We start from the raw sequence: 14,094 nt of genomic DNA, 5'->3' as shown, positions 1-14,094 counted from the left end.
TGTGTGAGTGTCCGGCAGGGGGCCCCCTGTTACAATGTCGCTGAGTGTCCAGCAGGGGGCCTGCGTTGTCAGGCAGTGTGTGTGCACGTACGTGTGTGTGTCCAGCAGGGGGCCCCCTGTTGCCATGTCGCAGTGTGGCCGGCAGGGGGCGCCGTGTTGTCAGGCAGTGTGTGTGCACGTACGTGTGTGAGTGTGCGGCCGGCAGGGGGCTGTAGCGCTGCCATGTCGCTGTGCGGCCAGCAGGGGGGCCCGTGTTGTCACGTCGCAGTGTGGCCGGCAGGGGGTGCCGTGTTGTCAGGCAGTTTGTGTGTGTGTGTGGCCGGCAGGGGGAACCGTGTTGTCAGGCAGTGTGTGTGTGTGGCCGGCAGGGGGCCCGTGTTGCCATGTCGCAGTGCGGCCGGCAGGGGGCGCCGTGTTGTCAGGCAGTGTGTGTGTGGCCGGCAGGGGGCACCATGTTGTCAGGCAGTGTGTGTGTGAGTGAGTGAGTGAGTGTGTGGGCGCCGTGTTGTCAGGCAGTGTGTGTGAACGTACGTGTGTGAGTGTGCGGCTGGCAGGGGGCGCCGTGTTCCCAGGTAGTGTGTGTGTGAGGGTGCGGCCGGCAGGGGCAGTGTTGTCATGTCACAGTGTGGCCAGCAGGGGGCCCCGTGTTGTCAGGCAGTGTGTGTGCACGTACGTGTGTGAGTGTGTGTCCGGCAGGGGGCCCCCTGTTGCCATGTTGCAGTGCGGCCAGCAGGGGGCACAGTGTGTGTGTGTGTGCGACCGGCAGGGGGCCCACGTTTTCAGGCAGTGTGTGCACGTACGTGTATGTGTGAGTGGGCGGCCGGCAGGGGGCGCCGTGTTGTCAGGCAATGTGTGTGCGTGTGTGAGTGTGTGTCCAGCTGGGGGCGCAGTGTGTGTGCACATACGTGTGTGTGTGAGTGTGTGTCCGACAGGGGGCCCCCTGTAGCCATGCCGCAGTGTGTCCGGCAGGGGGCCCGCGTTGTCAGGCAGTAAGTGTGCACGTACGTGTCTGAGTGTGTGTCCGGCAGGGGGCCCCGTGTTGCCATGTCGCAGTGTGTCCAGCAGGGGGCCCGCGTTGTCAGGCAGTGTGTGTGCACGTACGTGTGTGAGTGTGTGTGTCTGGCAGGGGGCCCCGTGTTGCCATGTCGCTGTGTGTCCGGCAGGGGGCCCGCGTTGTTAGGCAGTGTGTGTGCACGTACGTGTGTGTGTGTGTGTGTGTGAGTGTCCGGCAGGGGGCCCCCTGTTGCCATGTCGCTGTGTGTCCGGCAGGGGGCCCGCGTTGTCAGGCAGTGTGTGTGCACGTACGTGTGTGAGTGTCCGGCAGGGGGCCCCGTGTTGCCATGTCGCTGTGTGTCCAGCAGGGGGCCCGCGTTGTCAGGCAGTGTGTTTGCACGTACGTGTGTGAGTGTGTGTCCAGCAGGGGGCCCCCTGTTGCCATGTCGCAGTGTGGCCAGCAGGGGGCCCGCGTTGTCAGGCAGTGTGTGTGCACGTACGTGTGTGAGTGTGTGAGTGTCCGGCAGGGGGCCCCCTGTTGCCATGTCGCTGTGTGTCCAGCAGGGGGCCTGAGTTGTCAGGCAGTGTGTGTGCATGTACGTGTGTGTGTCCAGCAGGGGGCCCCCTGTTGCCATGTCGCAGTGTGGCCGGCAGGGGGTGCCGTGTTGTCAGGCAGTGTGTGTGCACGTACGTGTGTGAGTGTGCAGCCGGCAGGGGGCTGTAGCGCTGCCATGTCGCTGTGCGGCCAGCAGGGGGGCCCGTGTTGTCATGTCGCAGTGTGGCCGGCAGGGGGCGCCGTGTTGTCAGGCAGTTTGTGTGTGTGTGGCCGGCAGGGGGAACCGCGTTGTCAGGCAGTGTGTGTGTGTGGCCGGCAGGGGGCCCGTGTTGCCATGTCGCAGTGCGGCCGGCAGGGGGCGCCGTGTTGTCAGGCAGTGTGTGTGTGGCCGGCAGGGGGCGCCATGTTGTCAGGCAGTGTGTGTGTGAGTGAGTGTGTGGGCGCCGTGTTGTCAGGCAGTGTGTGTGAACGTACGTGTGTGAGTGTGCGGCTGGCAGGGGGCGCCGTGTTCCCAGGTAGTGTGTGTGTGAGGGTGCGGCTGGCAGGGGCAGTGTTGTCATGTCACAGTGTGGCCAGCAGGGGGCCCCGTGTTGTCAGGCAGTGTGTGTGCACGTACGTGTGTGAGTGTGTGCCATGTTGCAGTGCGGCCAGCAGGGGGCACAGTGTGTGTGTGTGTGAGTGTGTGTGTGCGACCGGCAGGGGGCCCACGTTTTCAGGCAGTGTGTGTGCACGTACGTGTATGTGTGAGTGGGCGGCCGGCAGGGGGCGCCGTGTTGTCAGGCAATGTGTGTGCGTGTGTGAGTGTGTGTCCAGCTGGGGGCGCAGTGTGTGTGCACATACGTGAGTGTGTGAGTGTGTGTCCGACAGGGGGCCCCCTGTAGCCATGTCAAAGTGTGTCCGGCAGGGGGCCAGCGTTGTCAGGCAGTAAGTGTGCACGTACGTGTCTGAGTGTGTGTCCGGCAGGGGGCCCCGTGTTGCCATGTCGCAGTGTGTCCAGCAGGGGGCCCGCGTTGTCAGGCAGTGTGTGTGCACGTACGTGTGTGAGTGTGTGTGTCCGGCAGGGGGCCCCGTGTTGCCATGTCGCTGTGTGTCCGGCAGGGGGCCCGCGTTGTTAGGCAGTGTGTGTGCACGTACGTGTGTGTGTAAGTGTCCGGCAGGGGGCCCCCTGTTGCCATGTAGCAGTGTGGCTAGCAGGGGGCCCGCGTAGTCAGGCAGTGTGTGTGCACGAACGTGTGTGTGTGAGTGTCCGGCAGGGGGCCCCCTGTTGCCATGTTGCTGTGTGTCCAGTAGGGGGCCCGCGTTGTCAGGCAGTGTGTGTGCACGTACGTGTGTGAGTGTGTGTGAGTGTCCGGCAGGGGCCCCCTGTTGCTATGTCGCAGTGTGTCCAGCAGGGGGCCCGCGTTGTCAGGCAGTGTGTGTGCACGTACGTGTGTGAGTGTTCGGCAGGGGGCCCCCTGTTGCCATGTCGCAGTGTGGCCGGCAGGGGGCCCGCGTTGTCAGGCAGTGTGTGTGCACGGACGTGTGTGAGTGTGTGTGAGTGTCCGGCAGGGGGCCCCGTGTTGCCATGTTGCTGTGTGTCCAGCAGGGGGCCCGCGTTGTCAGGCAGTGTGTGTGCACGTACGTGTGTGTGTGTCCAGCAGGGGGCCCCCTGTTGCTATGTCGCAGTGTGTCCAGCAGGGGGCCCGCGTTGTCAGGCAGTGTGTGTGCACGTACGTGTGTGAGTGTGTGAGTGTGTGGGCGCCGCACGGACTTGTTGATGGTGAAAGTTTTGCAGGAAGGGAAGCAGCGGCGGCCGCGGCACGGAGTGAGTCCCGGGGGCAGCGGTGATGGGCATGCCGGCGCCAGGAGAGTGGCTGTGCGGGTAGTGTGTAGCCGGGTGCTGTGCTGCGGGGTGCGGCTGTGTGATTGACCCGTGTCCCCCCTGGTGTCTCCCGCTGGCGGGCCCAGCTGTCTATGAGCGCCCCCCCGGTGATCCGGCCGCCCAGCCCCGCGGGCCCCGGCCTCTCCCTGCAGATCCAGATCGGCCTGAGCCGGGAGCCCGTCCTACTGCCCGAGCCCGGGGAGCTGAGCCTGGGGGCCGTGCGAGAGATGGCCTGCTCCATCGTGGACCAGAAGGTGAGGCCTCTGCTGCTGTGCTCTGTGTGTGTATAGCCCACTGTGTGTGTGTGTATGTGTGTGTGTATATATATATATATATATATATATATATATATATATATATATATTATATAGCCCGGTCACTGTGTATATAACCCACTGTGTGTATATAGCCCGGTCATTATGTGTATATAGATCACTGTGTGTATATATCCCAGCACTACACCTAGCACCAGGCACTGTGTGTATATATCCCAGCACTACACCTAGCACCAGGCACTGTGTGTATATATCCCAGCACTGCACCTAGCACCGGTCACTGTGTGTATATATCCCAGCACTACACCTAGCACCGGTCACTGTGTATATATCCCAGCACTACACCTAGCACCGGTCACTGTGTGTATATATCCCAGCACTGCACCTAGCACCGGTCACTGTGTGTATATATCCCAGCACTGCACCTAGCACCGGTCACTGTGTGTATATATCTCAGCACTGCACCTAGCACCGGTCACTGTGTATATATCCCAGCACTGCACCTAGCACCGGTCACTGTGTATATATCCCAGCACTGCACCTAGCACCGGTCACTGTGTGTGTATATCCCAGCACTGCACCTAGCACCGGTCACTGTGTGTGTATATCCCAGCACTGCACCTAGCACCGGTTACTGTGTGTATATATCCCAGCACTGCACCTAGCACCGGTCACTGTGTATATATCCCAGCACTGCACCTAGCACCGGTCACTGTGTATATATCCCAGCACTGCACCTAGCACCGGTCACTGTGTGTGTATATCCCAGCACTGCACCTAGCACCGGTCACTGTGTGTGTATATCCCAGCACTGCACCTAGCACCGGTTACTGTGTGTATATATCCCAGCACTACACCTAGCACCAGGCACTGTGTGTATATATCCCAGCACTGCACCTAGCACCGGTCACTGTGTGTATATATCCCAGCACTGCACCTAGCACCGGTCACTGTGTATATATCCCAGCACTACACCTAGCACCGGTCACTGTGTGTATATATCCCAGCACTGCACCTAGCACCGGTCACTGTGTGTATATATCCCAGCACTGCACCTAGCACCGGTCACTGTGTATATATCCCAGCACTGCACCTAGCACCGGTCACTGTGTATATATCCCAGCACTGCACCTAGCACCGGTCACTGTGTGTGTATATCCCAGCACTGCACCTAGCACCGGTCACTGTGTGTGTATATCCCAGCACTGCACCTAGCACCGGTCACTGTGTGTGTATATCCCAGCACTGCACCTAGCACCGGTCACTGTGTGTGTATATCCCAGCACTGCACCTAGCACCGGTCACTGTGTGTGTATATCCCAGCACTGCACCTAGCACCGGTCACTGTGTGTGTGTATATATCCCAGCACTGCACCGGTCACTGTGTGTGTGTCTATATCCCAGCACTGCACCGGTCACTGTGTGTGTGTGTATGTATCCCAGCACTGCACCTAGCACCGGTCACTGTGTGTGTGTATATATCCTAGCACTGCACCTAGCACCGGTCACTGTGTGTATATATCCCAGCACTGCACCTAGCACCGGTCACTGTGTGTCTATATCCCAGCACTGCACCTAGCACCGGTCACTTTGTGTATATATCCCAGCACTACACCTAACACCGGTCACTGTGTGTATATATCCCAGCACTGCACCTAGCACCGGTCACTGTGTGTATATATCCCAGCACTGCACCTAGCACCGGTCACTGTGTGTGTGTGTATGTATCCCAGCACTGCACCTAGCACCGGTCACTGTGTGTGTGTATATATCCTAGCACTGCACCTAGCACCGGTCACTGTGTGTATATATCCCAGCACTGCACCTAGCACCGGTCACTGTGTGTCTATATCCCAGCACTGCACCTAGCACCGGTCACTTTGTGTATATATCCCAGCACTACACCTAACACCGGTCACTGTGTGTATATATCCCAGCACTGCACCTAGCACCGGTCACTGTGTGTATATATCCCAGCACTGCACCTAGCACCGGTCACTGTGTGTGTGTATATATCCTACCACTGCACCTAGCACCGGTCACTGTGTGTGTGTATATCCCAGCACTGCACCTAGCACCGGTCACTGTGTGTCTATATCCCAGCACTGCACCTAGCACCGGTCACTGTGTGTCTATATCCCAGCACTGCACCTAGCACCGGTCACTGTGTGTCTATATCCCAGCACTGCACCTAGCACCGGTCACTGTGTGTATATATCCCAGCACTGCTCATAGCACCGGTCACTGTGTGTATATATCCCAGCACTGCACCTAGCACCAGTCACTGTGTGTGTATATATCCCAGCACTGCACCTAGCACCGGTCACTGTGTGTATATATCCAAGCACTACACCTAGCACCGGTCACTGTGTGTATATATCCCAGCACTGCTCATAGCACCGGTCACTGTGTGTATATATCCCAGCACTGCACCTAGCACCGGTCACTGTGTGTGTGTGTGTATATATATCCCAGCACTGCACCTAGCACCGGTCACTGTGTGTGTGTATATATCCCAGCACTGCACCTAGCACCAGGCACTGTGTGTATATAGTCCCAGTCACTGTGTTATAAACTAGCACTACATCTAGCCCTGGTACTGTGTGTCGTTCCTCTGTATAGTTGCACTACTTCTCACCCCACGGAATATACAGTGTATGTCCTTGTATTAATGATTCTGATGTACAAATGCTGTTGTTCTCTGCACTGGAATGTAAGGGAAATGTGATGATTCCAATCGGCTTATTTACCAAAATGCATCATTACAGTCCAAATGGTAGACAGTCAATAGGTTGACACAAGCAAAATGCCGACATTGAAATGGTAGACGCATGAAGAGGTACGGTAGACATGAGCTTTTCATGGCTACTGGCCAGATTACCGCGGTGCTTCGCACACTTTACCGTTCCCAATCGGACTGTGGATGGTAAAATATGAAACTGTCCTAAGAGAATAACTCTACAAATAAAACCATGCGTCCACCATTGACCTGTCGGCCTTGTGCATTTTTACCTATTGACTGTCAACCATATACCGTGTTTTAATGCTGTTGGTTATCATGGTATTTGTCAACACAGTCCGGAATTGCGCTGATATTAAGGGAAATCATGCCGGATATTGCACTGATATTAAGGGAAATCATGCCGGATATTGCACTGATATTAAGGGAAATCATGCCCGAAATTGCACTGATATTACGGGAAATCATGCCGGATATTGCACTGATATTAAGGGAAATCATGCCGGAAATTGCACTGATATTAAGGGAAATCATGCCGGATATTGCACTGATATTAAGGGAAATCATGCCGGATATTGCACTGATATTAAGGGAAATCATGCCGGATATTGCACTGATATTAAGGGAAATCATGTCGGATATCGCACTGATATTAAGGGAAATCATGCCGGATATTGCACTGAGTAGTATTGGTGATGTCAATTCTCCCGGTAATCGTGGCTTTGGGAAGTTTTTTATTAGAATATATTTCCACCTAGAGAGACCTGATACTAGAAGTTTCAGCCAGCACATTACAGTGAATTCATTAAAATCCTTATGGCACATACTGGACATGCACTAACAAATGTATACATATGAGCATTTCCGCAATTACATATTCACCCTATGGTAAATAAACTACAAACCTATAAGGCCCTCCACCAGCACCCATACATCGCCCTATTTCCTGCAGCCGGTCCCCTTCTGCTCGGTCTGTCCCTTGCAGTGGGAGATGTTAAGCTTCCACTACTGGTTTATTGTGCTACAAAACCAATGAAAAGAGAGCACAATCCTAGTTCTTGGTCATTTAAGAAAAGCATTGATATGGTCTGACAGTGAGTTAAGGCCCATACACACTGGGCGACTTTGAGCTGAAAGGTTTGAGCGGCTTTCAGCTCAAAGCTGCCCAGTGTGTATGACCCAGCGATGAGCGGTGAACGCTGCTGGGTGCTCCCATATACCAGCAGATGAGCGGCTTTCAAGACAGTTTGGCCAGTGATAAAGGGCCTTATTCTAGTTCACTCTTTCTGACAAAATCCTTGTGCACTGCAGGTGGGGCAGATGTAACATGTGCAGAGAGAATTAGATGTGGGTGGGGTTTTACTTTAAAGTGAGATCTATATTGCAGTGTAAAAATAAAGCAGCCAGTATTTACCCTGCACAGAAACAAAATAACTCACCCAAATCTAATTCTCTCTGCACATTTTACATCTGCCTCCCTGCAGTGCACATGGTTTTGTCCATCTAAGAAGGATTATGTCAGAAAGAGTGAACTAGAATAAGGCCCAAAGTAGCAGGAAATGTATCACTTCTCCTCCCTTATCACTTCTTCATACATCTACCCCTCTGTCTGTTATTATCAGTGAGTGTTGAATATTTTGAAAAGATCAGAAACAATAAACTTTTTCCAATAAATAAATAAATCCTAAAGTACAATTTCATAAGTATAAGTTGAGTTAATTGATAAATGCTAATAAGCACCTACAGTATGTTGTTGTAATGACTCATTGAGATGTCACAGTGAATCAAATGTGGCTTATAAGTGAATGGGAACTGAATAAACATGAGCTGATGTAAATAGTCGGTCACCAGAGACCATGTCATTCAGGCATTCTCCGTTTCTAGGGGGCCTATTGGTGACTTATTTCATCTTTTGTTTTGTATACACTTATTGGTAAACTTTTATCTCCTACTTTCGTTGTGCTCATTTTTATTCACATCAATTCAAGTCATCTTAAATCTTTATCAATTAACTGTTTAAAATACTGTTTAGCAATTTGGTGGTTTTCATAAAGTTTTTTTTTTTTTAAGGAAAGTTATTAATTTACAATTCCTGACTTGCGAAAATCAGGCCTAATTCAGCCCCGCTCAGGGGGCTCTGGAAATTTGCAGCCCATCTGAACATTGATAAACCGAGCATGTGTCTGGTATCCTGTGTGCATGCACGGGGTTTCCTTGCGTATGGGCCATGCAAAAGGTTGTCTCCGCTTGGGGGGGGGATCCGGTTTGGGCGCCCCCCCCCCCCCCCCTGCCGTTTCATGGGCATACCAATAGAAGATGGGGGCTGCAGCCAACGTAGTTAACCATATCTTCTGCGGGCCCACCATATTGTCCGTACGCACTAAATGATGTCGGCTGCCGATATCTTTCAGTGACGTCACCCGTAGCCGCTAAACATGCATGTTGGTTGCTTGGCTATATTGCCGAGTTGACCTGCCTGTTTGGAAAACCCCAATCATCGTTACGACACGCGGGAGTGCACATCAATACTGAGTGTACACACTGGGCGATATTGAGAACAATATAGCTCAGAAGCCCCTTTCAGCTCACAAAATCGCCTAGTGTGTATGGGACTTTATTTTAAAGTGCTGTGATGTCTGTTAATGAAAGTAATTTCACCAATTTGGTCTGGCTAGTGCCTGTTCTGGGTGTTGTACTTCTCACTGATGTCACTGAAATGACTCTAAGCACCGTACAGTCAGATCACATTGTAACTCCCATGGGGCAGTCATAGGGGCTTATTCTGGTTCACTCGCTAAAGACAAATTCACTCTTAGCGACACACCATGTGCACTGCAGACCGGGCAGATGTAACATATGCAGAGAGAGTTAGATTTGGGTGAGGTTTGTACTTCAAACTGATGTTTATATTGCAGTGTAAGAATAAAGCAGCCAGTATTTACCCTGCACAGAAACAATAAAACACCCAAATCTAACTCTCTCTGCACATGTTACATCTGCCACACCTGCAGTGCACATGGTTTTGCCCATCTGAGAGTGAATTTGCTTTTTGCGAGTGAACCAGAATAACCCCCATAGAACGCAGCCTTTTAGAAGAAAGCATATTGCATTGATAAGCCGGTATCGCTTGTATATATAGTTCCAGGGGAGGGAGCAGACGGAAGGCTGAACTCTCTGTACATAGAATGTGCGACAGAGCGACTTGTAGGAAGGACGGTCTGTGTGTAAAGGAAACAAGGAAACGGAACAGCAGACGTTTCTCTCCCAAACAGACTGCAATGTAGTACTCAGAGGAAGTGTGTGCAGTGCTGATTGGTCCTCCCGGGCATGCCTCTGACTGATAGGACCTTTATGTCTAATGTATAGGGCACAGCAGTGACAAGTCCTGTTCCCCGCACATGTTCTTGGTGGCAGACCATGAGGCAGTGTTTTCAGGTCTTTTTTTGCCATATGTGGGGTTTATCGAGCTTTTAATACGTCACAATGATTTGTTTAGTTGGCAGCAGGTTCTGTTTGTGCTATTGATCGGTGTGGAATATCCTGTGCTCCGTGTGTGTGAGCTTTATTCCATTACTATCGTTCTGCTTTCTCTTCCGTCTTCTCCCCCCCCCTCTTATTAATTATAATTCCAACATTTACAGAACTTTTCCCTACAGCGCTCACTCTCATGTATAATCCTCCTGGATGTGGCCGCTGACCATTACATTGTTGGTCAGTAGGAAGTTTGCACAGTGTGTACGCACTGTATAATGTGTCTTGAGAGTCAAGGTAAAACGGTGACACATTGTGTAGTGTGTACTCTGCATTACTCACAACCCGTGGTCACCAGAACGTTGTACACGGCTCTGAAAGTGATTGTGTGTGGTGTGGGCATACCCCCGTGATCGCAGGATTGGTAACATTGGGAAAGTCTCCATGGGTGCGGGAGCCCGTATTACGTACATCTGATACTGAATCTGATAGGAGCTAAAAATAAACCAATGTATGGAATTGATGGGGATTTGAACCCTATTTCTTTGTTCTAATACTATGGAAACCAATACTATGTAGTTACACGACACAAACGCTTTTTTCAGGTTTGTGTCATCTTGAAGGCAATGGTAACGCGCTATCCAGTATGACAGCTGTTCCTGTAGTGATCTTTGATATCACATGTCAAGTGCCGCCCTCTGTCATACAGAGTCACACCTAGAGCACTCCTATGTAAAAGGGAAAGAAAGTGTTCCCCCTCAGTCCAGTCAGCACATGGGGGTGGATATGCTCCAAATACCACCCACCTGGTGTGAGCCAGCGTTCCTTTGTTCTGGCAAACAAACATGCCTCATCTACTGCATTATTCATTAGGGGGGCAATGCATTGTCCAATGGGCTGCATGTGGCTTACAACAGTCCAAGCAAACATGTTAGATCTAATCGCGTCCGGTCATTAGGTCCACTATTGGTCGACATGCATTACACTAATACAGTGTCCATGTTGACATACACATAAAAAAGTGAAAACCGCACATCTGCCTTTTCCCGGCCTTTGACCTTTATCGCGTGTCGACCGTCTACTGCTAAATGTAGAATACGGGCAGATTTATCAAAGCTTGGAGAGAGGTAATGTTACCAACCAGATAGGTTTGACCAAACGTCCTGTTACAGGCCAGTCCAGGGGTCGATGCCCCTAAATATTCTGGTGAACAGTTTAAAAATCATGATAATCCCTAGACGTTAGTTATATATCTATTAGTGTTTTCTATGTATTTATTTTAAGTCGTTTCCATGTTGAAATGCCCTGATTATAAATTGGCTTCTGGTTGTCATGTGACCGGTGACGGACTCCTCCGTGGAAGTGGGGGATTGGCTAGCTGCGGAGCCATTTGGGGAAAGAGTCATTAAAGCGATTGGATTGGTGTAGTCTGCACAAGCTGCTTATTTACGGGAAAAACCTGGAAAACTATTTGTGTGGAATTCCACTTTAGGCACAATTCCATACACACTGCTGTGAGCACTCAACATGCACTTCTGGTCAAGGGCATAACTGCCATAGGTGCAAGGGGTGCAGCTGAGGGGGGCCACTGGTACAGTACAATGCTTTGAAGAAGCTTCTGTCCAGTGCAATGATTGCGACTGAAAAAATTGTGCATTTTTTTCTGCTTTTGTTGAACGTTCTATGTAGTGTTCATTCCTGCACCTCTCATGGCCCTTCCAGTTCCTCTTTCTGGCCTGCGGTGTCGATCTGTAGTGTTCATTCCTGCACCTATCATGGCCCTTCCAGTTCCTTTTTCTGGCCTGCGGTGTCGATCTGTAGTGTTCATTCCTGCACCTATCATGGCCCTTCCAGTTCCTCTTTCCGGCCTGCGGTGTCGATCGGTAGTGTTCATTCCTGCACCTATCATGGCCCTTCTAGTTCCTCTTTCTGGCCTGCGGTGTCGATCGGTAGTGTTCATTCCTGCACCCTGCACCTATCATGGCCCTTCTAGTTCCTCTTTCTGGCCTGCGGTGTCGATCGGTAGTGTTCATTCCTGCACCTATCATAGCCCTTCCAGTTCCTCTTTCTGGCCTGCGGTGTCGGGGAGAGAGAGAGAGAGAGAGAGAGAGAGAGAGAGAGAGTCTAAATTGGTCAGAACAAGTCTCTTGCTCAAATCTCCCTGTGTGTATGCCCCATTAAGGAGCATACACACTCTGCGATGGGGGAGCATATGCTGAGCGCTGTGCTTAAGGACGGATCGCTCAGCACATATTGCCGCACACTAGCGACGCACCTGCAATGTGTGCTGTGCGGGCGTTGACTAGATTTTGAGTGTCAATGCTGTCAAGATCCAGTCAGACACTAGCAACACACGGGACTGCGCATCGCCTCCGGGGGGGGGGGGGGGGGGGGGGAGAGACGTACCCAGGAGCTGTAATATATTGTGTTTCCTGAGAGGTGTTCTGCTGCACGTTTATACCATTAGACTTCTGCTGCTTTATGAACTGGATTTCTTAAGCATTAAATAGCATTTATTTAGAATTTTGGTGCCAGTTGTATGGCCATGGATGTGTGGATTAACCTGTCCTATAGAAATAATTGGACTGGCACGGACACTTGAAGGAATTAAGCATTGTGCAAACCATTAACCTGAGATAGATAGATATAACTATATATATATATATATATATATATATATATATATATATATATATATATATATATATATATATATATATATATATATATATATATATATATAATTTCACCATTCCAAGTGACGCTCTGCTTAAAAAACAACAGTAAATCCAGGTGTGTGTGTGTGCTAGGATTAAAGCTAGGTTTAGGCCAGTGTGTGCTTTGTTGTACTGACTACATGCTGTACGGCCTCAGTTCTGCTGGATATATACTGTAGTGTTCATTCTAGCACCCGCTATCTTTGAAAAACCCATGCAGTTCCTGTTCCCTGCCTGGGGTGTCGCTGTCTGCTGTGGTGTTTTTAGCACAGGTCTGGTTTGCATATCAGTGCTGATATACAGACCACACTGTGCTAGAAGCACTACAGCAGACAGCGACACCCCAGGCAGGAAAGAGGAACTGCATGGGTTTTCAAAGATAGCGGGTGCTAACATGGACACTATACTGTATGTTGCTAGTGAGCCCCTGTAAGAATGTATTTCAATTCGTGTTTACTTGTCTCTGAAGGGGACACATCCACTTTGGTCCTATACATACAAATCTGATTCACAGTTTGCGTGAAGCACCAGCCATTGTCTAGGGCAGTGGTTCCCAACCTGTTGTACGCGTACCCCTGGGGGTACGCGTCCACCTGCTCGGGGGTACGCGGCGGCCCGGCCTGTAATGGCGGCTGCGGCAGTCAGATAGGTTGCTGGAGGGGAGGAGAGTGCATTGCACATCTCTCCTACCCCTCAGTGTGCTTCCCTGTGACTGGCCGCCCATCCGCCAATCAATCAGAGCTTGCGGGCCGGCAGCCAATCAGGAGCCGGCCCGCGAACTTTGATTGGCGGGCAGCCCAGTCACAGTGAAGGGAAGGAGAGATACGCAGTGTGCTGTACTCTCCTTCCCTGAGGGAAGCAGCGGCGACAGCTACACGGCAGGGGGACACTGGACTGTCCTCTCCCCAGCAGCAGCGTCAATGGGGAGTGTGCTGCTGCTGGGAAGTACTATGGGGGCATTGCTGGCACTGTGGGGCATACTTGTTACTGGCACTGTGGGGCATTGCTGGCACTGTGGGGCATACTTGTTACTGGCACTGTGGGGCATTGCTGGCACTGTGGGGCATACTTGTTACTGGCACTGTGGGGCATACTTGTTACTGGCACTGTGGGGCATTGCTGGCACTGTGGGGCATACTTGTTACTGGCACTGTGGGGCATTGCTGGCACTGTGGGGCATACATGTTACTGGCACTGTGGGGCATTGCTGGCACTGAGGCATTGCTGGCACTGTGGGGCATACTTGTTGCTGGCACTGTGGGGCATACTTGTTGCTGGCACTGTGGGGCATACTTGTTGCTGGCACTGTGGGGCATACTTGTTGCTGGCACTGTGGGGCATACTTGTTGCTGGCACTGTGGGGCATTGCTGGCACTGTGGGGCATTGCTGGCACTGTGGGGCATTGCTGGCACTGTGGGGCATTGCTGGCACTATAGGGGCATACTTGTTGCTGGCACTGTGGGGCATACTTGTTGCTGGC

The 14,094-nt window shown here is 51.8% G+C and overlaps 1 protein-coding gene across 2 annotated transcripts in view; it reads left to right on the top strand.

The window, feature by feature from the left end:
- The first annotated feature begins 3,234 nt into the window (after window positions 1-3,234).
- Window positions 3,235-14,094, top strand: part of PRKD1 (protein kinase D1) — a 105,779-nt gene continuing 94,919 nt past the window's right edge. Inside the window, exon 1 of one of the 2 annotated variants that reach the window (XM_083166892.1) lies at window positions 3,235-3,664. In XM_083166892.1, coding sequence (XP_083023018.1) covers window positions 3,503-3,664 — 162 coding nt within the window. In that variant the 5' untranslated portion in view covers window positions 3,235-3,502. The remainder of the gene's footprint in view (window positions 3,665-14,094) is intronic. The other variant, XM_083166893.1, reaches the window with a different exon arrangement.

The sequence above is a fragment of the Crinia signifera genome, chromosome 12 (genome assembly GCF_055691185.1).
Source record: "Crinia signifera chromosome 12, ASM5569118v1, whole genome shotgun sequence".
Classification (NCBI taxonomy): domain Eukaryota; kingdom Metazoa; phylum Chordata; class Amphibia; order Anura; family Myobatrachidae; genus Crinia; species Crinia signifera.
The sequence above is the reverse complement of the archived record's forward strand: the minus strand, read 5'-3'. Positions and strand labels throughout refer to the sequence as shown.